At 49.4% G+C, this 27,800-nt stretch overlaps 2 protein-coding genes and 1 long non-coding RNA gene across 7 annotated transcripts in view; 1 reads left to right on the top strand and 2 right to left on the bottom strand.

Moving 5' to 3' along the window:
* DLG3 (discs large MAGUK scaffold protein 3) overlaps positions 1–2,730 on the bottom strand; it is a 74,041-nt gene extending 71,311 nt beyond the window's left edge. For all 3 annotated transcript variants that reach the window (XM_084534481.1, XM_084534484.1, XM_084534485.1), the window contains exons 1-2: positions 2,631–2,730; positions 605–736 (exon numbers count right to left, since the gene is read on the bottom strand). In XM_084534481.1, the coding sequence (XP_084390607.1) occupies positions 605–736; positions 2,631–2,646 (148 nt within the window). In that variant the 5' untranslated portion in view covers positions 2,647–2,730. The remainder of the gene's footprint in view (positions 1–604; positions 737–2,630) is intronic.
* A 306-nt stretch (positions 2,731–3,036) lies between these two features.
* Positions 3,037–18,407, bottom strand: GDPD2 (glycerophosphodiester phosphodiesterase domain containing 2). Of its 3 annotated transcripts, none has more exons than XM_084534195.1 (16): positions 18,268–18,407; positions 10,413–10,561; positions 9,463–9,566; positions 9,297–9,390; positions 9,027–9,086; positions 8,796–8,894; positions 8,370–8,463; positions 7,789–7,934; positions 7,338–7,420; positions 6,955–7,105; positions 6,254–6,469; positions 5,250–5,401; positions 4,803–4,950; positions 4,523–4,605; positions 4,067–4,095; positions 3,037–3,780 (listed from the first exon to the last, which is right to left on the bottom strand). In XM_084534195.1, exons 2-16 carry the CDS (start codon positions 10,524–10,526, stop codon positions 3,728–3,730), a joined length of 1,626 nt encoding a protein of 541 aa, XP_084390321.1. In that variant the 5' UTR covers positions 10,527–10,561; positions 18,268–18,407; the 3' UTR covers positions 3,037–3,727. The 3 variants fall into 3 exon arrangements, with proteins under 3 accessions (XP_084390321.1, XP_084390320.1, XP_084390319.1); XM_084534194.1 differs by lacking the exon at positions 18,268–18,407 and adding an exon at positions 16,495–16,592; XM_084534193.1 differs by lacking the exon at positions 18,268–18,407 and adding an exon at positions 11,991–12,129.
* LOC311443759 lies at positions 16,383–18,143 on the top strand. Its single transcript, XR_014697486.1, has 2 exons — positions 16,383–16,598; positions 17,381–18,143. It is a non-coding gene; the product is annotated as an uncharacterized lncRNA (long non-coding RNA).
* Positions 18,408–27,800: the final 9,393 nt, after the last annotated feature.

Raw genomic sequence — 27,800 nt, 5'->3', positions numbered from 1 at the left:
CTTGAATGAAATGAAGGTGCTCACACAGCACGTTGCTCAAGAGCATTTGTGGGCTGAGCACGGGCAGGCCATCTTGTGCCGCATGTGCAGATTCTCTCCCAGAGGTAGAAAGATCCAGTTTTCCTTTGGGTCAGCAGCAAGAATAGGAAGTGGCAGGTTGAAACCAGGCTGAGGGGTGCAGGAAGGAATGGGAGCCTGCCGCCAGGGTGTCCTTGGATGGCAGCAGGGCTGCAAACCCAGTAGCAGCTGCAGACACGTTCTGTCTGCACACGCAGGGCACACTTAGGGCATCGCAGCATCCTTTAGCAGGTGCTGGATAGATCGGAGGTGCTAGACAGGATGGAAAAGGCCTTACCCCTTGACAGTCTCCTGCCTGAGGAATCCCGTTCACACTACAAACAGCTGGCAATTGTATCCCCTGTTCCCTCTACCTCCTGCCCAAGCCCCACAGTGGAGATGCAGTCCAGGCCCCTGGCATTACAGGCACCCAGGTGCTTGTGCAGGACGCACCCAGCCCGGTCAGTGCCACGCACCCACGCAGGATCAGGCCACCAGCAGCACCCACTGACCACACAGCCCCGGAGAACAAAACAAAGGGGCTCACCCAGCAGAGCCTGGAATAGTTCACTTTGGAAGATGTGCGAGATCTTTCCGATGGAGGCTTTTAACTCCTGTTCCTCTGGGGACAGCAGGGTGCTTTGGTATCTTGTAAGGATTTCCACTGCCTTTTCGGTGTCTGTAGAGGCAACACAGGAGTAACAAGGCATTAATACTGAAAGATGGACAGACATCCTCAAGGAAGGCTTGAGTGCACCCTCAGAGTGGTGCAATGAGCTCATGTAGGTAATACCTCAATTCTTTTTTAGCTCTGGATTTTAAAGAGTTGGACAGCCACCAAAGCAGCCTTCTACACATCCCTGCAAGAGTTGTGTCACCATGTTTATATCTGGTAAACCCCAGGCACACCAGTTAAATGTGTGAGTGCAGCTAACCCCACCATGAGCTGCAGAGCAGCCATGGAGAAGGGGCAGGCAGGGACTGTAAGGGAACTCATCCTGTCCGCTGGCCTTCCTTGACCCTGAAAATCAGAGCTAGACTCGTGCCGCTGTCCCTGCAGGCAGCCTTAGTACCACTGCTACCTCCCAGCCAGGCAGAGAGCTGTTCAGGAGCCAGACACATCCCTGTTACACAGGGCTGCTGGCATTGCTGTGAGGTACTGTACGCTCTCCCACGAGGGGCTAGATGGCCACAGCAAAGATGAGTGCAGCTGCAGCTGCCCCATTCACAAGATATTGCAAACAGCTCAGCTCCACGAGCAGAAAAACTTTACAGGGTGAAGTGTGAGAATTGCTGAGAGGGATGCTGGCCGGGAGGGGAGCAGGAGGCTGCTGTGAAGACTGGCTCACCATAGCCGTGGGACAATTTTGGACCCAAAATAATGGAGCTGTGATCTCCCTGTGCCAGGGTGGCCCCATACTTCTCTGGGCAGACGTGCGGAGCTGCCAAGCTCAGTTCCATAGCTGGGCAAAATCCAACGCCAGCCCCAGATGTGACCCATATCGGATGGGTGGGGAGCTCCCACGGACCTTGAGCCCGTCCCGGCCCTGCCACTGAATATTTCCCTTTGTCACCCAGGCAGCCCGCAGACAAAGGGCGTCTGTGTGCGGAGGCGGGGGAGGCATCCCGCCACTGTCAGGGGCTCATCTCTTGACCCAGGAACTCATGCAGAAAGGATGGCCTGCTTGTCCCAGGGCTCTGGGCAGGGAATTCAGGTCACCAGACAAGGGGGCCTGTGTCTGGCAGGGCGCGTGCCACCTGCTGTCTCAGCTCGCCCCGACGGGCTCTCCTCCCCACTCCTGAAAGAGAAAGGGGGCTCGCCTGTGCCACCAGCCCACGGTGACTCAATGCGGGAGGAGAAGAGAAAGGAGTCTGGGGAAGTGTGAGTCGCCCCTGCTCAGAGCCGAGCTCCACGGCTGCTTCGGGAAAAGCAGGGACTTCCCTCTTCCCAGCCCTCCAGCCTCATCGGGCTTTACGGGCGTCCCAGCCCCGTGCTCGCACCGAGCACTTCCTTCTCCGCAGGATCAGCGGCTCCACAAAGTGCCCAGCATCCTGCGAGCGGGGTTGAGTCATCTTCGCCTGGTCATCCCTCACCTTATCGGCAGAGGCTAAAGAGGCAGGAGGAGAACTGGGGGGCACACCCCGCCAGCAGGACACAGACCGGGCACCCGCTGCGAGCATCCCGCCCCAGCCCGTACCGTGCAGGAGCAGCGGGAGAAAGGGGCACGGGAGCAGGGTGACCCCGCACCCCAAACCCGGGGGGCACCCCCAGCCCCTCCTGCACCTCCAGGAAGGAGCAGCCGGTGCCGGGGTCCCCCCCTCGCCTTGCCCCGGGGCGCACCCCGCGCCGCCCGGCAGCGTGCCCCCCCCCACCCCTCCCGCAGCACCCCGGGGTGCCGCGCTCAGCACCCCGCATCCCCGCACCCCGAGCACCAGGACGCAGCCCGGGGAGGGGGGGGGGGGGGGGAGCGCAGCTCTCCGGTACCGGCGGCGGGGCGGCCACTTGTTGAGCCGCGGTGCCCGGCGCAGCAGGCAGGGCACTGCAGGGCACGGCGGGGCAGGGCTCTCCTTACCTTCCCTGCGGATCATCGCTCCGCCGCGACCGGCGGCCGCTCCGCTCGGTGCCAGCCCCGGGAGCGGCCCCGCCGCCTGCCCCGCCCAGCGGGAACCGGAGCCGCCCCCGCCGCCGGCACCGCCTCCGGGAGCGCCCCTCCAGCCCCCGGCACCGGGCTGGGGCTCCGCCGGCCTCCCTCACCCCGGGTAGGGGCATCCCCGGGTCCCCCCGCTCCGGTGTCCCCGCCGGCCGCCCGGTGTCCCCGCTGTCCCCCTCCCCGGCCCGGTGTCGCTCCCCGCTGCCGGCGCTAGATGGCACGGGCGCACCGCGCATCGCCGCCTGCCCCGAGCCGGGCACGGCGCAGCCCAGCCCCGGCTGGCGCCGCCGCAGGCTTGGGGAGGAGGAATTGGTCCTGCCGAGCTCACTCACCGCCGCCGGTGCCTCTCATTTATTGACATAAATAAGGAGGAGCGAGGGAAGGTCGAGGCCCCGCCGCGAAGTGCCCGATGCTGAGTAACACAGGACCGTGGCCCAGCCAGCCCCCTCCACCCACAGCCCCTTTCCACTCCCCAGCACCAGCGGCTGTCCCCCCCCCCAAGGCATGAAGCCAGCAGCAGGAGAGCTCCTGCATCCTCCAGGGCTCTGCTCCCGCTCCATCCTATGCCCCTACTGCATCCAGTCCTAATTCCTCATGCCCCATGGACACCTTGGTTAAAGTGCTGCTGCCCCTGTCACCGGAGATGATGGTGACAGGCTAAGACTGCCCCATACCCGCACCAAACAGTGCCTCGAAACCCCACCAGCCTTTGAACCAGCATCCTAAGGCTGAGGTCTTGACCCCAGCACAGCTGGAAAAAAGCTCAGCCCCTAGGGCCCATGCCAGCACCAGCAACCCCCCGCCCAGGCTCTGTCCCCTCCGTGCCAGCAGGAGCAGGGGACATAGTGCCAGGTCTTTTCAGCTGAGGGCAGTTCTGCACCACGCGAGGAGCCAGGAACCGCAAGCTCAGGAAGGAGCCTACAAAGGAAAGCAGCCTTGAAGCTGGCCAGAGGAACACTCCCTGCTCGAGCTGCGCACGTCTGTCTGCCCCTCCCCACGGCTGATGCAGGCTGGAGGGGTCAGTCTTGCATCAGGCTGTTGATCTTCGTGAGCAGCACGTCCGTCTCAGACTCTGCGGAGAGCAGAGAGAAGACAGTGAGTGCGGGCAGCCACCATCCCGCAGCGACAGGCAGGGCTGCCTGAAAAGCCGGTTTGGAAGGACTTGGGGAGCGTGGGACTCCCCAGCACCACCCCACAGGACTGTTTGCTAAGGGCAGGACAGGAGCTCCCTGTGCTGGGATTCCCTGCCCTTCCCCAGCCCGTTCAGCTCCATCCCATGCCCCCCTTGTGCAGGCTGCCAGCCAGGAAGCAGTGGGGGGAGCCCCCAGGAAGAGGGGAGCTGGTATCCATGCACTTACCCACTGGCTGCCTTCTCTGGGAGCATTTCCTAGGAGATGGAGTAGGATCGATGTTAGTGCTTCAGTCTGGGCCCCTCCCATTCCTCCCTCAAGCTCCCAGCTGCAGAGCGTGGGGCCCCACAGGACCCAGTCCACAGGAATCTGCTCTTGGCAGATGGGCTTCCTCCTGTACCAGTGCCACAAGGTCCCCCAGCCCCTGGCCTGGGAGCACGGCAAGGTAGCGAGTGCAGGCCAAAGGCACCCAGCAGCTTAGGGGAGGGTCAGGTCAGGTATTTAGGAGCAGACTGCTCAAAAAAAAGCTGCCTCCATGCACTTTTGTATCACCTAACCAGATGGGAGAGGACCACAAGATCTGAGTGCAGGATAGGTGGCAGCAGATACCACAGATTTGGGGACTCACCAGCCACCCAGGGCCCACCCCAGCCTCCCCGAGTCTGCCCCAGGGGTCAAACTTACTTCAGCAAGAGGAAGGCCCAGAGGATCATCAGGAAGGAAACACAGTCCACAACAATCCAGATCATGAGGTATGTTCTGCTGGGCTGCAAGGGGGCAATGAGCCAAGCTGTGATCACCGTGCTGGTGGCACCACGCAGCCCACCATGCCAGCAGTTCTCTGCAGGGTCACGCTGCCACAGCAGCACAGCATGGGACAATGCCCACCCTGCTGGCAGCTGCAGGATGGGACCCACACCCTTGTGCTGCACAAAGGCTTGTGGAAAATGAAGGTTTCTCTTACCAGCAGCCAGATGGGGTGTTTCATCTCCTTCAGCACCTGGCAGGCGTTGGTAGTGACAGAGCTCACCCCTGCGCACCATAGCACGGAGAAGAGCCAGGGCTGGTTCACCACAAACAAGTTGACTGAGATATTGTCCTGGCGGTGCTGCCTGCACAGGGAGAGCCTGGTCAGTGCAGCAGACAGCAGAGTGCCAGCATGCTCAGCTCACAGCCGGAGAGGCCCGTATGTCTGGGATGCTATCCAGCACTTGCAGCCACGTGGGAGAACTGCCTGGAGAGCCAGACCCAGGGCAGATTTGCTGGCCAGGCAGAGGACGGCAGCCAGCTCCATCCCCAGCCCTGCCTGGTGGGGCACATGTGGCCGTGGGGGAACTTCACCTCTGCCAGACCCTGGGACAGAGCTGGGACTGTGCCCTGACCTCTCCTCATCGCAGCCTGTTGCTCTCACCTGATTTCCTCAAAGCTCATGTTTTGGTAGGACAGGTTGACACGCTGCAGTTGCTCCTTCTCATTCTGGTTCCTCTTCCGGCCATAAATCTGCTGGACGCCTGGAGCTCTCTTTTTGACCTGTTCCCTGAAGTCATCCGGCAGCCACAGGACCTAGGCAAGAGCCAGGGAGCACTTGCAGTAAGAGGCACTCCCGAGCTCTCCAGAGACCTCCGTGCAGACCCAGGCACACACTGCCTGCTCTGAAAGCTGCTTCCTGCCCACCTCCCTGCTCAGGTCCCCAGGAGGATCTCAGCCAGGGCAAACTCCTAGGAGTTTGTCCCAGCCAAGAGGCAAGCACAACAAACCCCACTGCAAGGGGAAAGCAACTCTAGCCTAAAAGAGCTGCAGCAAGACATTTATGTCATTCTGGGTGGTTGAATAGATCAAGCAGCGCAAGCTTTTGCCCCCAGTTCTGCAGCAGGAACGCATTATAGTGGAAGCTTTTGCTATACCCTGAATTCCCAAAGAGCCAGGAGTGAAAGTGAATTGGGTGCTAATTCATCCCTGCAGGGCAGAACGTGGCTTGGGCTGCGGAGGCTGGGTGAAGTGCAAAGGAAGGCGAGGAGATTGCAGCAAGTCAAGGAGCTGCAGGGAGAGGTGCGGTGCGCAGGGAGGTGGAAATATGAGCACTCGTTTCATGCTCTTGTGCTCCCCTCCCTTGACTGAGTCACTGTTTACACACCAGGGTGGCCAGTCATGGGGAATCGGAGTATTCGCAGGGGTCTGAAGCTTCAGGCATTAACCTCTTAATTATTGGCAACATCTCACAGCTGGAAATCCCCAGGATCTCTATCAGGGCCATGCCTGGACCTAGCCAGCAGCTGCCCCAGCGTCTGTTGTGCAACAAGATGCCCAGCAGGGAGCATGTGGTGATGAGGCGTGCAGGGCAGTGGGGGTGTTTTGGGTAGCAGAGCAGCAGGGTGACAGCAGGGCCCAGCAGCAGCAGGGTGGAGGCCAGCTCACCTGCTGAAGCGGGATGCCTGACTTTAAGATGACATCTAGGGTGGCATTGACAAAGCTCTGGTAATCGCTGTGTTTCTCTGGCCGAAGGTCAAACATGATGGAGATATTGCTCTCCTTAGCTGCCTCTAGTGTCTGTTCCAGGGACGGGATCCTCTGCTTAACCACCTCGTCACGATCACTATCCGAAAGGCTTTGCACAGTGGGAAATGGTTTCCGCTGCAAAGGAGAAAGAATCAGCCACCACTAGCAGAGCCTGCAAGCCTCCATCTCCCAGACTTGTGCCTGTAACGGCTCTAGCCTCCCATCCTGGCCTCTCTGTGGAGGGGCACAAAGCTCATTTGCCTGCCCATCCACAGGGCATTTCTCCCTTTCTCCCTGCTAACAGCACTGTTCCAGCAGCCCCAGCACCTGTGGGCATTCAGCAGGTTGTTAGTCACCTGAAGAGCATTGCCACAGCTGCCTCCAAGCCCAGGCAGGCTGCGCAGCTCAGCACAAGCACTGTCAGGGCACATCAGACATCTGCCCTCAAACCAGCCTCCCCGTGACTCAGCTGCGGAGTCAGAGCAGCTCAGCACAGGGTGTAACTGCACCCCAGGGATTCGTGCAGGCATGGAAGTGCTCCTGCACCTTGCTCAGGTATCTGCAAAGGGAGTGCTCCCCAGGACAGGGCTCTCGCTGCCCCCCAGTGCACCCATCCTGACCTCCAGGAACCAGTTGCCAGCGTTCAGCTGCTGCAGGTCTGTCCAGTTGAAGGCCGTGCTGTTCATGTCAGCTCTCTCAGGGAACACTTTCTGCACATCAGTGGTCCTGGTGAGCTTCTCATCGTGCATGAGGAATGGGACCCCATCAGCACTGTCAAAGGAGCAGAGAGGGAGGCTGTGTCACAAGCTGTTTGCCTCCTAACCCTGCCTCAGCATTTCTGTCCCCTCCCAGCCACTCTAAGCATAGCCCCCACCTCAGTCTCATGCTGGGGGGAGGTGGGTGGGAATGGCAGGACCCTTTAACAGGTCTAACACCAAGTGCAGGCTGTACATCCTGCAATCACAGGCCCCTTCCACCCACCACATCCCTGCTGCCCCTTTACCTCACCATGACGTCCGTCTCAAAGACTTCCACATCGCAGTCCACTGCCTTCTGCAGCGACATGAGGGTGTTTTCGGGGGCCAGCTGTAAAGGATGTGGTGTCAGCACAGGAAGGGGCAGGCACTCGCCCACTTGGCTGCAGGCAGCACCCGGCAGCTCAGCTGAGCATTAAGGCACCCACAACAGGACTTGTGTGACCCTGGTGCAGTGGGGGATTGAAGAAGGATGGGTGCAAAGCATGTCTGCTCTGTTTCCCGACATCCTACACAGTCCAGCTTTCTGCAGTTACCTGCTCCTGGTCCAGCAGAGCTCAGCAAGCAACACCCACGCTCCTCACCCACCTCCTCCAGCCCTTGTGCTGGCCCAAGGCACCCCTTTCAGCCAAGCTGCAGCAGCAAGGGTCCAGTGCCAGTGCCTCAGAGCCAGGGATAGCCCAAGGTGCTGTCACTCACCATGGGGGCTCCTCGGTGGCCAACCAGGGCTGGCTTGGGGGGCAGCTGGTTCTCCTCCATGATGCAAGGGGAGGTGATTCCCAGAGGAGCCAGGTACAGCGCGATCATCACTGCACTGTACGCGAGCAGCAGAAACACCTTGAGACCTGCAGGCACAGACAGAAGGTGGAGTGAGGTACACAGGGAGCATTCTGGGGGCTGCTAGGAACAAGCCAAGGCTGTCTCAGCTTTCACTTATGGCTGCCCTAGGTCAGACATTGCATCCCCAGCCTCAAGAACAGTGGGGGGCTAAGAAAAAACCCTGCACATGCCCTTGCATCCTAACCCAGGACTTCTGCAGGACCCGATCTGCCATCTGTACCTCTCATCCATCTACAAAGCAGTCAGAGCTGATGCTGCACCAAGGGCCGGGCATGATGAGCAACAAATACAAGCAGGGGTGATGCATCACTACCAGACTAAGTCCTGAGGACCTGTTCCTACTGCACCCTGTACGCTGCTCTGCTGCCAGTGCTGCTCAGTGGGGTGCAGGAGGCTGGGCACCCAGCCACAGGGAGAGGTGGGGACCTCGGGGGGTTTACCTGTGTTGCGGGTGCGGTAGATGACGCTGGCCAGCGGCCAGGCAAGGAGAGTCATTCCCCCCACGATTCCAATGTGCAGGAAGGGACCTGTCTCCTGGGGAGGCAAAGGCAGGGTGTCAGCCAGCACCAGCCCAGCCCCTGTCCCCAAAATCTACGTGGTCCAATGGCAGGGATCTGCCAGTGCAGATAGTGACACAGGAAGAGGCAGAATGCCAGGGAGTGAAGGACCGGGTGCCTCTCCAGTCCCACCACCATCCGTGACCTGACCGCAACTGCTCCAGACAGAACTGCACAGTCCAGGCTGAAGCAAGGGTTATTCCCCATGGCGCACAGCCATGCTGAGGGCTCTAGGCACCACCCTGCATCTCATCCCCTCGAGTCAGGTACTGGGACAACGGGGGTGTCCCTGATGTCGAGCTGACTCACCTGCAGGGAGATGCGTGCGCTTTTCCACTCCTCCGCCCACTTTATTCCCAGCCCTGTGAATGCTGCAGCCACCACGAGGGCAGTTATGATCAGCAGGGTCTGTGGGGCAGGGCAGAGGGCAGTTAGGGGTGCACATATAGCATCCTGCTACCCAGGGGCAGAAAGATGCAGGAGAGGGGGTGGGCAGAGAACATGCCCAGCATGCAGCATCTCTCCCCACCAACCTCTCACCTTGTGCAGCCAGTGCAGCTTCAAGGGCTGGCCACAGAGCTGCAAGCACAAAGCAAGGACCTGCAAGAAAAAGGAGGAAACATCAGAGCTGGGCTGTACCCTACACCTCAGCCCTCAAAGGGCACAAGACCCAGCCTTCCCACAGGAGCCTTGGCCCCTGAACACATGCAGGGTCTCCAGCCACACAGGCTTGGGTGCTGCAGGCTCCACCTGGCCCATGCCCAGCACAGATCCATCTCCTGGCAGCCCAGGGGGATCTGTGAGGCTCACCAGAAGCACAGTTGAGTAGGTGATGAGCACTGCTGTTGCTATCAGCAGGACCAGGGACCAGTCCAGCCACAGCTTCTGCTGCTTGAAAATGAACCTGTAAGCAAAGGGGATGGTCAGAGGGATGGGGGCGTGTGAGGAGCAAGGCTGGATGGGGGATCCTACTCACTCATTGAAGTTGTGGAAATCATTGAGGATGATGATGGCAAAGTAGAGCCACACCAGCGTGAAGAGAAAGACGCAGAAGAGGAAGAGGAACCAGCTGCAGTCACACTGAAAGCCAGAGAGAGAGGACAACTATGCACTCATCTGCAGGGCACCCAGCACACGGCTGGTGCTGAGACCCCAGGGAGCACCCAGCCAGCAGCAGGGGCAGGGACCAGGAGCTGTCCTGTTAACTGGGCTGAGCATGAGCTGGTCTGACTGGAAGGACTGGACAGAGACAGGTGCTGTGCTCCAGAACAGCAGTGACAACTCTGAGCCCCCAGACAGCTCCTACTCACCCAGCTAAAGCCAGGTCCAGCTTCAAGGTCTCCATCCCCAGCCCCGCATGTGCACGGAGGTGCCAGGTGCCGAGCGGGACACCTGGCAGCCTGGACCAGCTCTCACATTCCAGGCAAGACGGGGCAAGCAGCAGCGCAGCCGCTCCCATGGGAGTTGGAGACCTCAGAAAATCCCAGAGCCTCACCCCTCTCGAGTTATAAATCACTGGGGACATCCCCTGCCAGCACCCCAACAGGGATGCACCCTGCCCGGGAACCGTGCCTTCCACGTGGCTCACAGGGCACCCTGTGCCCAAGGACCTGCCCGCCCAGGCACGTGCGAGCTTCGCCGCAGACGTGCGCCAAGCTGGGCAGGGGATGGCTGGGGCTCAGACTCACACTGCTGTGCTGCCTTTCTCATCACCTAGTGGGAACAGGGCTCATCCTCTCCCTGACACTCTCACATCTCTCCCCCACTGCTAGCCCCTGGGCAGAGAGGGTCCCAGAGCAGCCCAGGCTCTCAGGACCAGTGCTATGGGGCCAGCAGCCCAATATCTGGGCTGGGGGGCTCAGCCCTTCCCCAACACTCTGACACAGAGGCTGGCCAGCCCCAGCTCAGCACCTTCCACAGCATCACCTTGGTGGTTCTCAGGCCCTTCCTCTTCTCCTTCTTGGCAGTGATCCACTGGCAGCTGTAGAGGCAGAGCAGGCAGGTAGCACAGGGGCGGCAGCAGCCGGGGGGATCAGCCATAGCGCAGGGCAGTCGTGGGCCAGTGGGTCACAATCCTGCAGGGGATGCACACGGCATGTCAGCACACACCTCCTGACACCCAGCCCCCATGGGGATGGGGCACTACAACACCCCGGCTCCAGGTAACTGTAGCTGCCCCAGAGCCCCAGGACTTAGCAGAGCTGCTGGCCATGGCCCCAGGTGAGGTACGGTGCCAGAACAAGCGGCGGTGCCCTGGGAGGGCACTGGTTATGCAGCACAACCAGTCCAGCAGGCTCCAGGCTCAGCACCCCCAGCAAGAACCCAGGCTGCGTGCAGGGCTCCTCACACACCAGCAAGGGGAGGAAGAGGGCTGGGAAGCTCTGCCACGGTCCCCACACTACCTGCAGCTGAGCACCGGGAGCAGGCAAAATATAATGGGCTTGCCTTTATTCGTGCCCTGAAACCCCATCTCCGTTACTGCTTGCCCTGCTGCACCGCTTCACCAGGGAGCAGTGGCCTCGGCCAGCATCCCCTGGCACTTGTTCCTGACCCCTTCTCACTGCTCAAACCAGCCGGGCACTGGGCAGCTGCTGGTACCAAAGGAACACTGTCACGACACCAGCTGGCACCCACACAGGGTACAAAGTACAGCGGGCGTGGTTGTGGTCACCAGCTCAATGAACTTCAGCCCTGTGCTGTCTACCGCACAGCTGAGCCTGGCAGGGGACCAAGGACCAGAGCCTGGCAGCAGCAGCGTGGGACTGGCCACCCGCCTACCCCACCGGAGTGATCGGGAGGGTGCTGGAAGTACTGCAGGGGACTCGGAGGGAAAATGCCCCCTCCGTTCCCCTATCCCAGGGGCTGGACTGCAGCGGCAGTGCCAGGTGTCACCGTGCATCACCCTTACACAGGGCATGGGTCCCAAACAGAGGTGGGCTGGACAGGCAGCGGATGCTGCACAGCTCCATGGGGGGAGCTGGGGACCATCAGGGGTGTAAGCTGCCCTCCTTCAGCTCCCAGCAGAGAGCTCCAAGGCACACAGCCAGCCCTGGCATAGAGGGCTTGTTGGGATGAGATAACGTTGCTACAGCTGCTGACACAGCAGCATACAACACGCTCACAGCCCCGCGGGGAGCCCCCACAGCACCCGGGTGCTGGCGCAGGACAACCGGGTGGCCACAGGCAGGGCTGGGTGCCACCCGCTCACCCACTGTGCCACACATCAAGCAGAACCTGGCCAGTGTCCCCAGCCCTGCCGTCCCCATGAGAGGGCAAACAGAGCCCAGTGGGGGGATCCCAAAGCAGCAGAAGACCCCACTCCCAGCCTCCCACCCCACACCCCCCCCGTGCTCACCATCCCCACTCTCCAGAGCCTGTGGGATCAGCACAGGCAGCTCCTTCCCCCCAAACCCCCAGTAGGGCAATGCCCCCACACACCCCTTCCCCTTTTTCCTCCCCACCAGCATCACTGCCACCCCCTCGGTGCTTCCCACGGGGAAATACCTGCTCCCTGTCGGGCTCCCGCAGCGGGCACTGGGTGGCCAGGTGAGCACGGGGCTGAGCTCCCAGGCTGGTGCTGGTGCGTAACTCAGCTCCGTGCCGCCCGCTCACACCCTGCTGGGTGTGTTCGTGGCCCGGCAGGGCTGCCGGTGCCGCCTGCAGGCCTGCACAGGCCGGCGAGGGCGGACTGCTGCCAGGGGGTCAGGGAGGGTGCCGGGAGAGCCTTTTGTGCCTGGGTCTTTGTGGCCGCTCAGGAAGCGGGGAAGGGGCCCCGCGGGGCGGCACGGCTCAGCGCAGGGGAGTTTGCAGGCAGCCCACGCACAGGGAGGATTAAGGCTGTGGGAGCTGGGAGGTTGGATGGAGGCAGCTGCTGGCACTGCTGGGCCTTTCAGTGAGAGGCTGCTCAGAGCCCCTCATCCGAGGGAGGCTTTTCCCTTCCTTGCAGAGAAAGCCCAGGACAGAAACATCCTAAGGCAGAGGTAGAAGTGGTTTCTTGTCTTTAACCATAGGAAATGGTTCAGAGGTAATGCACCCAAACTTTGCCAAAGCAACAGATAAAGAAGGCTCCAAGACAACAGATGGACAGGGCATCTCCCTCCATCCCCCTGGCACAACTGTGTCCTCTGCTCCAGGTGTCAGCACAGCTGTAGCCCATGGTGCCAACAGACAGACAGACCCTTCCCCGTGGTCTTCCACAGCCTGCAACGGAGCTGAGAGCATCGAATGATGGGGAAGTGACAGCTTCCTGCAGGGACATGGCAACTGCCAGGCTGGACAGATGTTTCACTACACGCCCTTACAGCTGTTTCTATTCTATGCCATTGTTTACATCTTTGGCATAAACCAGCAAATCGCTCTGCAGAATGTGCTGATTAAGTACATCTGCAAGGCTTTATCAGCATATAGATTGGAGCACTGCAGGGAGAGTGAGTAATAACCTTAATTGCCCCACTCCCAAAGGAGTAAGCAGAAAGGAAGAACACCACTGCGATGACCAAGAATGTCATTGACCCCAGCTGGCAGGGAGCAGAGGCCACCGAAACAGCCAGCTGTGAGCAGCTACCAGCAAGATTTGCCCATGGCACAGAACAACACTGGTGCCACGGAGCAGGAAGAAAAGCTCACCGGGTGCTGTTTGTTACACACCGGGCCAGAGCCCCTGGGGTGCAAAGGAATGGAGAGTGAGCTTGTGTCACTAGTAAAGATACTTTATGTTAGGCTGCAGGTTATAAATCGGTGAAGCCGTGCACCAGGGAAGGATGAAGGACCACTTCAGCCAAGAAACAGCTTCGGCAGCGGGAAAGCCCGAGCACGAGCAGAGAGGCTGAGGTTACACGGGAAGAGAGGAGCCCGGAGCAGACCCCGCTGGCCACCCCTGGCCAGACCAGGCGTGCAGGGACCGTCTCCACCCCGCAGAGGGCACTGCCGCACAGCCTCCACCGCCGACCTGCAGCTCGGCCGCCCCGCACTGCGGTCCTGCAGCTCCCTCCCGGCCCCGGGCTGCCCCGAGCTCGGACGGGAGCGGCAGCAGCCGCACTGCTGCGAGGCCTTCCAGCTCGCTGGCAACCAGCCGCCATTTCCCCCCCCCTCCCCGCCGCTGGACGGCGGGACGCGGCCATGTTAGGTGCGGGCAGGCGTGCCGCGCCGCGCAGCGCCGCCAGGGGGCGCCATCGGCCCGCGCTGCCGCCGCCTCGCCCGGGGGCTCCCGAGCCGTGTCCGTGCCCCGCCGCCTGCCTCGGGGAGCCCGGGCTGGGGGCGGCCAAAGGCCGGTGGCAGCGGCGTTGCACCTCGTTTGCTTTTATATTCGCTTCAGGCCTTCGTGCAGGTGATGGCAGCCAGCAGCGTGCTGAGCCGAGCGCTGCTGCAAGTCACCGTTTGGATGTGTCTGTCACTGTACCACTTCTATCCGTCGAGAAACAAATATTCTAATTTGACCATTTTAGGGAATTTTGAGCCTTTATTTAATCTCCCGAGGGAGTCAAGACCCGTGAAGAAAACACATGCTTCTATAACCATTATTCCATAATCACTCAGTGTGTAACAAACAACAAAAACTCGGTGCTACTCAGTGCAGCACCAGAGCCAGCAGCACACAGGGCTTCCACCCCAGCTGGCAACTGACCTACAGAAGCTAATAGAAGGCAAAGATATCCCCACTATGAATCTGCAAATCCCTACTTGTTGGTAAACAGCATAACATAGAGCTGGTTACATTAGAAACTACCCTGTGTAGGCACATTGAGTTGCCAGAAGTAATTACCCAGAAGCAAAACGCCAACCTAAGCAGGTGCAGATCACAGCCCTAAGCTCAATGGTTAGGGTTGCTTTTTCCTGAAGGCCAGAAGCCTTCAAGGAATTAAAGTCCGTGGTGAACAAGCTTATTGGATAGCTTTCCCTCCACGTCAGAAGTCTGGTAGTTAAGCAGATCTAGACTATAGATTGTGAGAGTATTGTTAAGGATAGGGAAAATCCTCTCTGGAGAACTGATTTTATTTCATCTCGCATCCCTGAGTTTGTATGCTACGAGGCAAATCACTTGACTGAAACTTTTCATGGGTGGTCCTTACAGTTTTCATTTTCAAAGTACAAAAATCAGTCCATGCCATTTTCCTGTAAGTGCTAATCATTCATTGCTGTAATTGAGATTAATGACAGGAGCTCTGAGGATCAAATGCTAAAGAGCGTTAAGAGTTCCTGATGCACACCACAGCAGATCTGATTGGGTGCTGATAAACAGGAAATTAATTTTAGGGAAGAGTAACATGGCATATGTAAAGCTGTAGCAATGCAAACAAGATTTTTCTTTGGGTCCCTGGAGGAGGGAAAAGAAGGAAAAGAATTCAACAGGAAAGTTTTGCTTTCATTAAAAAAGTTTAGTTACCAGATTCTGTTATCTTTATTAGAGATCTGCCCTCTAAGATTTACATGCTATAATTTGTTGATGGTTCCTAAGACTGAAATAATTGGTTTTGTTTAGATGTAGAATCCTCTTTTTGGAACATGAACTACTTTAGACTTTGAAGATGTTTATCCTTTGCCATTTCCTAATTGTGTTATCATTGCATATTTAACTGAAGCCACACAATAACAAACAAAACAAATCTTAAGTATTACATTTAAGACAAGATAGGAGATAGTCCCAGTGTATACTTGCACGTAGTTTTTAATTTTAAACTGTTCCTAGTTTTTTTGTAATATCTACAAAGGAGCTGACTCGTTTAATTATAATACAGTTGTATTTCTAGTTAGTCACCTTCCTTTGTATAGATAGAGAGCTTTACTGGAAATTACACTGTAGACATAACCTACTGAGTGAAGCAACACAGGCACATACCCCACAGCTCCAGCTCCACTTGCCCTGCATTGAAGTATATGATGACTCTAGAGCAGAGTCAGTAGTTTGTGCTGTTCCATGGCCAGTACTTATGTGTTTTTCCAGAAAAATATCGTATTTCCCTTGTCAATAAACATAAACACCTTGCATCTACTGCTTACTTCAATTGTTCTACTACATTATCATATGTATTTAGCCTCTTCTTCCATCCTGTTCCCTCCCTCTCCACATAACTTACTAACTTAAAACATACCATTATTATTGCATTAGAGATAAGTCTTTAAAATAGAGTGTTTGCTCCTGATACATCTTTAATTTCTATTCAGAATTATGGTTACTGTAGAATTACATTTTTCTTCTTTCAGTATATAAAGTTCAATGCATTATCACAAAATTAAGGCATGCCATAGAACACAATCTATTTGTTACTTAATCTAAGTTTATTTCCCCGTTGTTTCAGGAGCTTTTAATAAAGACATTAAAACTGGCTAATTTTACAGTTAAGCCACATACTTTCTTATAGCATCACTGAGGATAAAACAGTAGTCTATATAGGATAAAACTCTAAATCAGTTTGTGTGTCAAAAGCTAATCTAAGAAGCAGTTCACAAAAAAAACCTCAGTTTTTGAACTATAGCAAATACCTAGTAGGATATAGGTCCAGTTCCCAAGCACTTAAGTCCTCACTTTGTATTTAAGTATCAGCACAGGTAATGGTTGAAGTCAGTCATTATTTGAAGACTAACTCTTCCAATACCCTGTTAGCCTCATCATTTGTGGGATACTATCCTCTTGCTGTAAATCCAGACAAAGGGAGCAAAGTTGCCTAATTGACTATTACTTCCTTATTCTCAGATAGGTTATTTGAGGACAGATGGTACTTTTGAGAGTCATGATGTGCTGCAGCCAGTAATAGTCCCATCATATTCACAAGGCTACAGTACTTTTCCTTACAGTACCTACAAGTTTTCATTATTAGAGAGAAAATACTTCACAGAGCAATTAGGACGCTTCCTGTTATCTTAGGAAAGATAACTCACTTATAACAAGTATTTCTTTAAAAGCAGCTTTCACCACATATAGAACATAGCTGTACACTACATTTTATAAGTAGCTCAAGCTGCCAGCTTAATTGTTAGAAAGAAAGAAGAACCCTGAAACTGGCACACTTACCAGACAGAAGCAGCTTCTTGTCTCAAACTCTCTGGTGTATATAAGCAGCAGCTGTTTGCCATTGCCAAATTTATAGGACGAGCCTCCAGAGCACTGTGCTAAGGGTAGGTTTATATAAAAGGCCCTTGTTAGGAGTGGTGAGTAATTTGGTAGGGAGGTGGTGTTTGTGTTTGCTTGGGTAGTAGGGATGGGGTGTTGTTGTATTATGGAAAAACTAACATTTAGGTTTAAGATTTTTTTTTTTTTTTAATTGTTATTTTAAAGTAGGGTCTAGAATGGTTGCCTTAATTTTCTTAGTTTTCTTTAAGTATAGCTTTGTGATTTTATTCATTTATTATCTATTTTATTATGCATATTTTATGCCTTTATTCAGTAACAAATATATTTCTTTAGGTAAAGATTCTTCTGAATTACTTAATGTATCTAAAATGCTATAGCTAAAAAAACCTATTTCTGTCTGCTTTCTGTTTTCTCACTTGGCTGTTAAAGATGCCTACTTTAAATATCCATAACTGCTCTTTTTTAGTAACTTCTATGTGATTTTTCCTCTGAGCCTTTAATTAATGTAAAAGGTTGCAGGGGACTTCTAGCTAGTAGTCAGTACTTAGTGTTTTTTTCTTCTGTTTTCTTAAAGCTGCTGTGCAATCAATATCTCTGGGGGTTCATATATGCGGATTCTTGTGTTTTGTGTTTATGGCCAAAATACTTATGTTTTCTGGGAATAAGTGTCAAATTCAGACTGCAGAAAGTGTTTATGCAGCAGTGAGGAAAACTTTATTGTATTTTTTTTTTTTTGGGGGGGAGGGGGGAGGAAGGTGTTTTTTTTTTGTTCCTATTGAAAGCAGGAAAATGTAAATAACTTCTCAGCAAGAGACTGATTTTTCAGATGGAATGGCTGGCAGCATGGAGAGGCCTGACATCATGGCTGAACGGTTTTGGTGAAGAATTGCTACTGGAAAGTGTGGAAGAAGCTACAGCAGAAAAATACTTTTTTTGGTGTTTATTTTCAGATAATGGAAGTTAACACTTTATCTTCTGACAATTCCCACATATGCAGGAATATGACCTCAATGCCTACCTGTAATGAACTTCATTATCTGTAGATTTTATTTTTGCTTAACTGCTCCAAAATGCTTGAAGTTTATAAACAATTAATTTACTATCTGTGTATATCTTCAAGGTGTTCTTTCAGCTTTCTGAAGTATCACATGCTTTTAAATGTGCACTGGCTAGCTGTCTATTAGATGGTCATCTACCTAACTAGCTTTACCTTTGTTAGTATTAATAGTATTAATTAGTGGCTTGCCATGGATCAGCTTGTATTCAGGTGTGTGTCCGCAGAACTCTTCTGTGATTTCCGAACATCTAGAGTCATCATTCTGCTCTTGTTTCAGTAATGATGGTTGTCACTTTAGTCCTCTTCTGCTGGCTTGCTTATTGCGGTCAAATGCAAAGCTTATGCAAGTTAACTAGCTTGTGAAGATAAGACATACCAACTGCTTTTCCTTACAATGTAGCCTATCATAAATCTTATCTCACTTTTATTGTTATAATTACTGTAAAGCAAAGTATCTGATCTGTGTCAAGCATAGAATCTAATTTGCATTAGAAAATAAAAATAGATTACAGAAATAAAAATAGACTAGTAATTCTTGTCTCCCTATGTTGCAGCACATACATGTATGTACTATACTCACAAAGAACTTGAAAGCATCCCTGCAAAGTGCTCACTAGATAAGGTACAGAAATATAACATCCATTCACAGAGCTTACCTTTATGCTAAGAAGGTGCCTGAGTGCTCAGGAGAGATTCTGTTCCAGTTTGGCAGAGCTGAGACAGTCCATGACTTACAAGAAGTGTATGGTAGGCTTAGAGTTTGAGCAGTTCATGAAGTGGGTTCTCTGCTTTCCTGATCGCTACAGAGTAAAGATTTGTTGCCTGTAGTCCTTTTCTCCAGCACTAGGAAGAAGGGGAGCATACCTGGAAAAAGTCATAGAAGCAAGTCTTGAGAGGAACTTCAGTGGTTGAAATAAATGTTGCAATTCAAAATAATACTTTATAATTTCACAGATACCACTATACTTGAAGCTATCATCACAGATCATACCTCACTGCATTAGATATTATGCACTTACAGGATAGTGATCCTAAGCTCAGGTACTCATGCTTCCTTGTCTTGTCAGATATGGTTACAGACAGATGGTTATGAGGACCTGAGAATATGCATAGCTCAGCATGAAAGAGCATTTGTCTTGGCACTCTAGTTGTTTACTCACTGTCAAGCTTTGTTTCGGGATTTTTCAGAACTATACTGAAGCCTAGTGAGTACTGCATGGATTTCAGACAGTCCCCACATATGCAGGCTAGCATGGGAGAGAACAAAAACATGATTGTTTTAGAGACAAAAGTGGTGAGGAATAGCTAGACTGCTAAATACTATTAAATCATTTTATTCTAAAGTCTTTTTTCTAACTTGCAAGCATGTTGTTATAACAGTTTTATTCAAATTATTGAGAAGTACTATGTTTCAGAAATGATAGCAGGTGAGAAGGGGAGACAAACACGTGACTTTCAATAGGCATTGAAAAAAGCCTCAGCATCATTATCTGAGAGGAATTTTTTTGGCTGTAAAATGTAAGTCAAAGCATGGGATGGTAAAGAATGAGATGGAACAGGATTTCCAAGAGAGCACTATGTGGCACAGGAATAGTCAATTTGCTGGAACTAATAGGTCAGAGGAGTTAGTGGAAGTGATCAACATCTCATTACCCAGGCTGCAAGAGTTGTCCCATTAGGAAGCAGTACAGTCATGTCCTGGCTGGTGCTGAGGAAAGCTATGCTGATTACAGAGCCTCTGAGTAGCATTATGGAGGATGCAAGTCTTAACCTGGATTTAGGTGGTGTAAATGGCTACGATGTCTGAAGGGAAAAGTATGTTTAGAAGGGATAAATGATGTAGATATTAGCTGAACGTCTCGGAGGAGAGCATTGGGGTTCTTTGGCTAGCCACATGCAGCAGCAGGTTAAGCAGGCAAGGTCAGCAGATCAAAAAGTGGCTAGAGGCCTGCCTAGTAATCCATGCAAACAGTGAGGATGTAAGTAACCTTAGAGCAGCACAATTTACAGTGTTACTGCTTTTCTACTTACACGTTAACAAATGAACGCTATACTTGCAGGGAGGGAGCACTGGCCTTGTCTGAGGTGCTGTAAGAAGGGAACCTCAATGTTCATAATCCAGTGGGTAATCCACTCTTAAGCTATTGCAGTTTGTCAATAGGCTGATTTGAGGAACGGATCTTAGTTATTGTAATCCCATACTTAATTTACTTGGTTATTGTCTCTGACAGATATAGGTGTCCATTCTAGCTGAAAGCATTGCACTTAAACTCCCAATGGGGCATAGCAACACTAGTGTATGCTTGGAAAACTACATAAAGGTTTTATGTAAATCATCTTTTCAGGTTTGTAGTGTTTCAAAGTGAAGCATTTCACATGCTCTAGACCAATTAAAACAAAACTGTTTCATGTCCATTTGTGCAGCTCACCTCCCCTAATGTTGCTGTCACTGAAATTGCCAAAAGGGAGTCCTTGAGCAGACCAGCTCTATTGCTAATAGAAATAATTGTAAATCCTCCAAAAACTACTAGGCTATACTAAGCTTTAGTGCTCCAAAATAACTGTCCCAGATGTATTCTTCTTTTTATTGTGTCAAGATTCATTTTTTTTTTTTTTAATTAAAAAAAAAGCAAAACACCAAAACAACAACAACAAAAGGATCTGCCTGAGAACTAAGGGGTCCAAGGAAAGCTGGTTTGTCCTCTGCGGACACAATTTTGAAAATGAATGTAGACTTGAGCTTTTTTTTATTTTTATTTTTAGCAGAGTTCCAGAAAGACTCGTGTATTTTCCTGTAGCTTTAGTAGTCCCACTGCATATAGTCTGTAACTTCTTGCAGTGTGTGCATCAAGCCCTACACTTTGGAAACCTGAGCTGAAAGGTGTTTCGCATTAAAATATTCTACTAAGATTGTGTTTTACTGCATCTGAAAACTTCTGTGCATCTTTGCATGGGGGGAGGAGTCTCAGCAGGCTTCTTTCTGTGTTTGTCTTACTGTGTTTGAGATTTTCTATAACCATAAAGTAGTTTATAATGCTGCCTAAAATATTTACTCATGTAGTTTTTTATGCCAAAGAAGCAAAAAATGAGCCAGAACTCACTGAACAGTTTGATCTACTATGTTAATGAATACTGTATGTCTTGTTCATATATTGTTTACCTGATCACATCATAATGGGGGACCAAAAGACTTCTCAGTAAAGAGTATTCTCATATGACCTAATAATAAAAACAATTTTATACAGCAGCAAGTTCCAACTTTGTCCAAACTGTGTAGAAAACTGTCAGTCTTTTTAATGCTAGATTGTTTCCACTTGAGAGCAATTTACTTACTACTTTGATATGGAAGTCTCTATCTATATCTAGAGCAGGAAAGAGTCCAATATTCAAATTCTCCCAGAACCTAATATCAACAAGGTGAAATCCCACTTGTTGTAGTGCTGCCAGTTGGCTTGTACTCAGGGGACACTATAGTGTGAAAACTTTGTGCCTAGAAATGATGGATGGATATGCAGTAGGATAAATTATTTTGCTTTATATCTAAATAAAATGTAGTGCTTGTTACTCTAAACATGTTTTTCGCACAAGTAAAATGTTTGTCCCCTCTTTGCCTCCTCTTCCATGATGGTGAAGGTTGTGAGAACAACTACAAGAAGGTTGGACTCGATGACCTTGAGGTCTCTTCCAACCTAGAAAATTCTGTGAAATTCTGTGAAATACAAGATGTGGCCATTTAGACAGGCAGAGAGACAGCAAGTTTTTTAGGTTAACTCTACCTTTAGTAGAATTTACTGACTTTCAGTGTAGCAATAACAGATTAGCCTGTTCTAAAGACTTCTGAGCAGTCTAAATCTGGTGGTAGAGACACATCTGGCACTTATAAGTGCAGCCAAATTAATATAAAGAGGTAAATTTTTGTCTCATGGCTGAGGAATGAAATCACCTACTAACTCTGCTGCAGCTGTAGTCAATTTGAGAACTCAGGTTCTGCATGCTGATTTGATTTATTCTTCTCTTCCTTTGCTCTAACCCCTGATCTGAAGATCAAATTCTCTGAAGTTGGTAAAACTGATAAAGAAAAGATTAACATGGAACTAGAACATCAGTGTTAAGAGTAACATTGGAATACTGGCAGTCAAAAAAATATCTCGTGCCTTTACTTATGAAATAATTTCTTAGAAAAAAATGAAATTAAGACCTGTATGTCAGTTGCAATAGTGTGGATTAATGGATCAAATGACTGAGATAGTTGATTGAAGAAAAAGGATTGAAATTATTCAGAAATTCTTGTAAAAACATTTGTGTGGTGATTAGCCTCTTACAAATCTAAATATTCAAGAGAAAAGATCTTCAGCCTATTAGTTTTTTCATAAGGCAATTTGGTAAATCTTCTATTAGAATAACTATCCCAGAGCTTGAGTGTTAGTGCTGCACATGAGCTAGGACACATGGCTGTATCTCATAGAAAAGCGGTTCTTGATGTGGCTAGAACAAGTATGATGGTTCTTGGATGCTGTGGGATTACTTTGCATTCGGTGTCCCAGAAATAAAAGTAATATACAACATGAATCTACTGAGTAGATCAGATACAGGATTTCAAGTCCATTCAAATTTTGTATTAAGCAATTACTGTGGTTAATAAATTATGTAATTAATACTCTATTATTTGAGAGTGTATACAACAGTCTATTTCTGCCCTTAACTTCTTTAAAGGTGGGAGACACCAGTTAAGAGGTGAAGGTATAGAAACTGACTGTGGCCCTCCTATTTTCTGAGACAATGGATTACAGATTTTACTCAGTCTTTGCTCCAGGCTGTAGAGCATTTCCTTATCCATAATAGTGCTGTAGTTAAGCACTATTTAACTCAATAAGTTTTAACTGAAGGAGTTAAGGATCGTAGTTATTTAGACACTGTGAATTATAGGTAATGCTCTTTATTCTGAATATGCACTGAATATGACATGCCTTACATATAGTATTTTGAAAGATCACTTTATTTATCTGAACTTTAAATAATTAGAATTCCAAATGAGGCAAATTGATAGGGCTGAAAATGTATCTGTATTGTTTGTAACCAGCCAAGTATCTCTGTCTATGCTTAGAGAAGATATTCTGTGACCATCTTGAGTACATTTTCCCCTAACTGAAGGAATAAATCTGTGCTCGTCTCTTTGCTTACTCTAGAATACCTCTGAGAATGAAAGGACTTAAAGTATTCTTTTTTTAAATCACTCATCCCCCACCAATTGTGCTTTTCGGTGTTCCTTCCTTCCATGTTTCTGAAATGGAAGAGGTAATTGCAAACATAAAGGAGTCTGCTGAATCCAGCAAAAAGTTGTGTTTGAAGTTTGGGGGTATTCGCAAAGGAATCCTTTAACTTCTCAGATCAAGGCTGTCGGCTAATGTACAACTTTTTAGCTGTTTAGGGGATTTATTTAAGTAATAATGGATGTTTAACTACTTTGTGTGCATTATGTTAAATTTGGAACCAACCTTCCAGGCTGTCGGCCACTTAGCTAACAGAACTAATTAAACTTAACATCACTATTAATTCTGTGGAGTGTTTTAACAACTTGCTTACAAAAGTGTTTTTTTTTTTTTTTTTTTCCCTTTGTGTGAGGCTTAGGTAATAGTGTTGCACTTTATTTCTTTAAGAAACAAAAAGCTCTGGATGGATGATATTAATAGGAATGGGCGTATCCGACAAAGCAGAGTTCTTATACCTGTGCTTTTGAGATAAGCAGATGGGAGTTGTGTAGTTAATCCTATAGTGGTGTATATTGTGAAGAAATAGGGGATGATCAAGGGTATTTTGAAGTACATGCTGAGCTTTTGTTTAATCCATTATAATCCTACTGCCAAAGAAAGATTGGGAATATTGATTTATATTGCTGATTGGCTGTAATCTCAATACGTGTAATCACTACACTGAGGTCACTATAGTCTTTTGTTCACATTAAACCATTTATAATCAACAATTCATTTTTAATGCAGGAGGAGCAAGGATCCTGTAAGTGTACGTGACTATAGTCACATTTTGTGACTACGTGTCTATGGGAAGGAAAAGAGAAAATGGCAAAAACTTTGGGTGTTCCTATAATAAGGTTTTGCTCTAAATCTAATGTAACTTAAGCAGAGGTGGCACAATGGCCTGATTGTGAATGCTATATCAGGTGATTTTCTGTTTTAGGAAAAGCATAGCTGCATTCAGTAACAGAGGGATGGAACATTTGGAACAGCTTCCTAAATGGCAGGGGACTGGTAACCCAGATGGTTCGTTCTGGCTCTTTGTTAATTTTCCACCCATGTCTTGTGTTAATGAAATAACAGAGAGTTGCCCTTTCCTGTTGCCTTTGGAGAAGGGCCCAGTTACTCATTTTATAGACATTGAAGGGAATTCTATAAGGAGTGCAGATGGGATCACTGAGAACAGAGGTGCTTTTTTGTAAAAGAGCTTAGGCCATTCCTGGTGCAGTTCCAAGCCAAGGGGATGTTTTTGCCAACCTGTGTTGGCAGTGAACGTATTAATTTTTCCTCACTACCTCTTGAAGTGTTTGATATGGATCCACTTGTGCACCAGGCACCTCAAATCCATTAGGCAGTTGGTTTTCACCTCTGTGTCTATAAAATTGTGTGTGTTTGAAGGCAAAGGCCCTAAAATTAATGAAAGCTATGTATTAAATTTCCATCTGCTTGAGCGCATTGGAAGAAACTCACCTGAGATTAAATGGAATGCAAAATAATGTCTAGCTGGGAAATGTGTGGATTTACTGGTGGTGAACAGGATGAGAACAGTTTCTGATAATAAAAATAAAGTACCATGTTGAGGAAACTTAAACAGATACTCAGTGATGCTTCCGTATACAATGTGGTATGTGCAAATGAGGTTGCCAGATGGCACAAGACAAACTTGCATAGGTCCTAGCAAAATAAATGACACTTCTTGCAGTGAAAGTCAACAACAAGCAGAAATACTTATTATGTATTCTTTTACAGTAATAAAATATTCATAAACAAATAATAGATTCCAGGCTAATCCATCACTGCCAGAAAGGGAGGTACCAACATTTGAAATCTTGACAAAACTTTTGTCCTTGGGTATTTAATTTTTTCAATTCATCATTAAACAATAAGATTAATAACTCAAGCCCTCATTTGCAGGAAGTTGTAACTCCTGTCCGCTCCTTGAATAGAAGCCCTCTAAACAGGCGTGGGTAGAAAATTTCAGACATGCAAAACTGGAAAGAAGTAGAAGTCATTTTGGAAAGCTGCCAAGATCTTAAATTAAAGAGATTAAAGAACTAAAAGAGACTGATGAGATACTTATTCCCTAGGCATCAGTACAGCATCAAAAGACAGATTATATTGATTCATCTGACTTTGAGAAAACACTCACTCTTAATGATGAAACACATTTTTTTTTTTTTTTAATTCAAAGGTTCTGTACTTCAGGTAGCAGCATGTGTTATTGCTTGTGTTATCACTTGATTGCACTTGCCTGGAAATTAACGAGATGAAACCGTATAAAATTATGTATACCAAGGATACTTGCACAGCTCAGTTACAATAATCTGCAGAGGAATAGATTATTTTACATTAAAAATAATCCAATATCAATTTAATTCTGATATCTTTCCTAAATATTGAAGGCAATAACTGCACCTTAACACACTTAAATGTGAATAATTTTAATGGAAGGACCCCAAAACTGGGAATAGATTTTGTGGTAGGGAGCTACTGTGTTGGAGACCAGTATTATGGAGCAATATTTCCTATTCTTGAGTCAGGTGTCTTACCACCAATTCAGTCTAAGGTCTTTACTGAAAGCAGATAGCCAGCTACCTCTTTCCTGTGATAAGATTGTCTATGCATAAAGGCTTCAGGTAAGATACACCTCAGAAGCACATGGGAACATGCAATTAAACAGGTGTGCAGGCAATCTAGAAGGTCCTGGACAGCAGAGACCTGCTTGGGAGTGTAAACTACTACTGGTGATATGTCAGTGTGGGAGCTGCAGTGCCCTGGTGATGGCTCTTGGGAAGGATGCTACAAGCAGGTGCAGCCAAGCGTACTGCTGCAGTGGACAGATGGTGGAAATTCACTTCACAGCTCAAAGTAACCAGCAGGGATACAGGCATTGCCTGGGATTTGTGCCAGCAAATGACCAAGCACCTGATCTTTGAATCTGTTTAAATACCTAAAGATTGAGTCTCTAATAGAGTTTTTAAATGTGTTTAAGTACTGCCTAAATCTTAGTCATTGAAAACAGTGAGATCAGTACCTCTTACTCTCCTGGTGTAATAATCAGACTCTGCTTTCGGCAAGTTATTGTGCTCCTTTCCAGGGAGAGCTCTGTGGTCACTCCCTGAAACAAAGTGGTGATTCTTGATACTGTTCTCCTTGTCAGGGTCTGTCCTTCCTTTGCTCTTACCAAAGTGGAGTGAGCACAGAAACTTGGAGAGCCAGAGTGATGGTACTAGTTAAACGTTATGCTAGTACCAATTCAGCTAGCTAGCATACAACACTTCTGAAAGTGTGAGAGCAGCTCAACAGTGTGCATCCTGCTCTTCTGCAGGTGCAGTGATGGCCAAAGCTAGAGGCATCATGCCTGGTTTGCCTCTTGCATCAAAGCATTTCTATATGTGTGAAAAGTGTCTTTGGGGTCATTTTCCCTTGAATATCTCCATCCACACGATGTAGGGAACAAACCTCTTCTGTTAACAAAAGGCTGAAGCCGTTTCATCACTGTTTCTGGGAAACATGAAGGTGCAGGACCAGGAGTGGAAGCTGAAGGGTATGCTGCTTGGAGTGTGGCTGAGCTTTCCTGATTTGCTCTGTCTCTCTCCTGCTTTCCTGGTTCCCACAGATAGCACAGTCCTTGAAGTACATCCCTAGGGTAGGGCTCTATAGCTAATTTCCTTACCTGTGTCCGAGCAAAGATCCTTAAGATCACACATATTGCCCACTGGAATGGAGATTGCTGCCAGCACTATGTAGTTGTCTTAGAAGGGTGTTCTTTTAGTATAAAGGCGTGCATTTCTTTTGCACCAAGTAACATTTTTTCCTATACAGACATGATTGCTGAGGGTAAGAATACATCTATTTTCTCCCTAAGTTACCCATGTATCTCTGTTCCTTGGGCATACACAATAGGCAAACCACCTGCACCTCTGCTTTCCTGTAACACAGGCCCAGTTCCTGGAGCATGTGATCTGCCTGTCACTAAGAGAACGGCCCAAGTGGATTATTAGTGACTTAAATTACTGAAACTAGCTGAGTCCTGAACCCAGTGCAACAGCTGCAGTATTACGCTGGAGTCAGAGCATGGTGGTGAAATATGCTGTCTATTAACGTAATGACAGTAAAATGGCAAAAAGTACATGCAGTGCACTAAAGCTCATAAAAAGACAGCAGAGGAAAGGTAATAAACAGTAAAAGGTGCAGGCCCTTCTTGTTTCTCTCCTTGGATTTTCTGTCGGGGCTTTGATGAAGCACCATGGTTGGTACTTACTGTTTTGTCAGAGACATCAGGTCTGTTTCAGATCACTGTTGTTGTTTTTCTTTTTTCCTTGTCATTGCCTTTTTAACCTTACATATTACACCTGCTACTAAGCACTGCTGCTGAACTGATGTTTGATTACCTCATTTTCTGCAAAATATTTTGAACTGTTCGGCAAACCCCCTGTGTTTCGTAGCGTTTCAGCAGTGTAAGCTACTGTCAGCCTTGCAATGGGGGGCCAGTTTCAGGGCAGTATTGATGTTTTTCCCTGTTTGCAAGGCAGGGAAGACATAGCCAGAGATTTTAACCTCTATTTTATTAAGCAATTGTAAAGCATCATAAGTAGACAATCTTCTAACACCACTGGTGGGAATGGCTCAGGAATTTGTGCATATATTGTTAGCTCAGGAGTCTCTTGAGTAAATTGTTGAATAAATTGCATTCTTACACTGCACTGCTGGACTACTGAGTAAAAAGCATGCCTATGTGCTACTTCAATATTTTCATTAGGGTTAGCAGGAGGTTTGGGAGCATTTACTTATTTGTCCTTCTTTCTATTTTATTATATGTTTGTACTGCACCATACAGTGCTAATTCAAAGATTCTGACGTCTATAAAAAATAATGTACTACTTTTCCTAGAAGAGTCATTGCATTAAGTACTGGACTGTTCCCACCTGAGACGGTGA

Source organism: Aythya ferina, assembly GCF_964211825.1.
Source record: "Aythya ferina genome assembly, chromosome: 13".
Lineage (NCBI taxonomy): Eukaryota > Metazoa > Chordata > Aves > Anseriformes > Anatidae > Aythya > Aythya ferina.
This window is presented reverse-complemented; position numbering and strand designations above follow the sequence as displayed.

What these genes read in the sequence shown, in the direction of transcription:
- GDPD2 (XM_084534195.1), bottom strand. Translation starts at nt 10,526, where the DNA reads ATGGCTGATCCCCCCGGCTGCTGCCGCCCCTGTGCTACCTGCCTGCTC. An exon ending in CCTACTCAACTGTGCTTCTG is followed by an intron (nt 9,087 to 9,296) that starts GTGAGCCTCACA and finishes TTTTTCTTGCAG; the next exon opens with GTCCTTGCTTTGTGCTTGCA. An exon ending in GCGCACGCATCTCCCTGCAG is followed by an intron (nt 8,464 to 8,795) that starts GTGAGTCAGCTC and finishes TTGCCTCCCCAG; the next exon opens with GAGACAGGTCCCTTCCTGCA.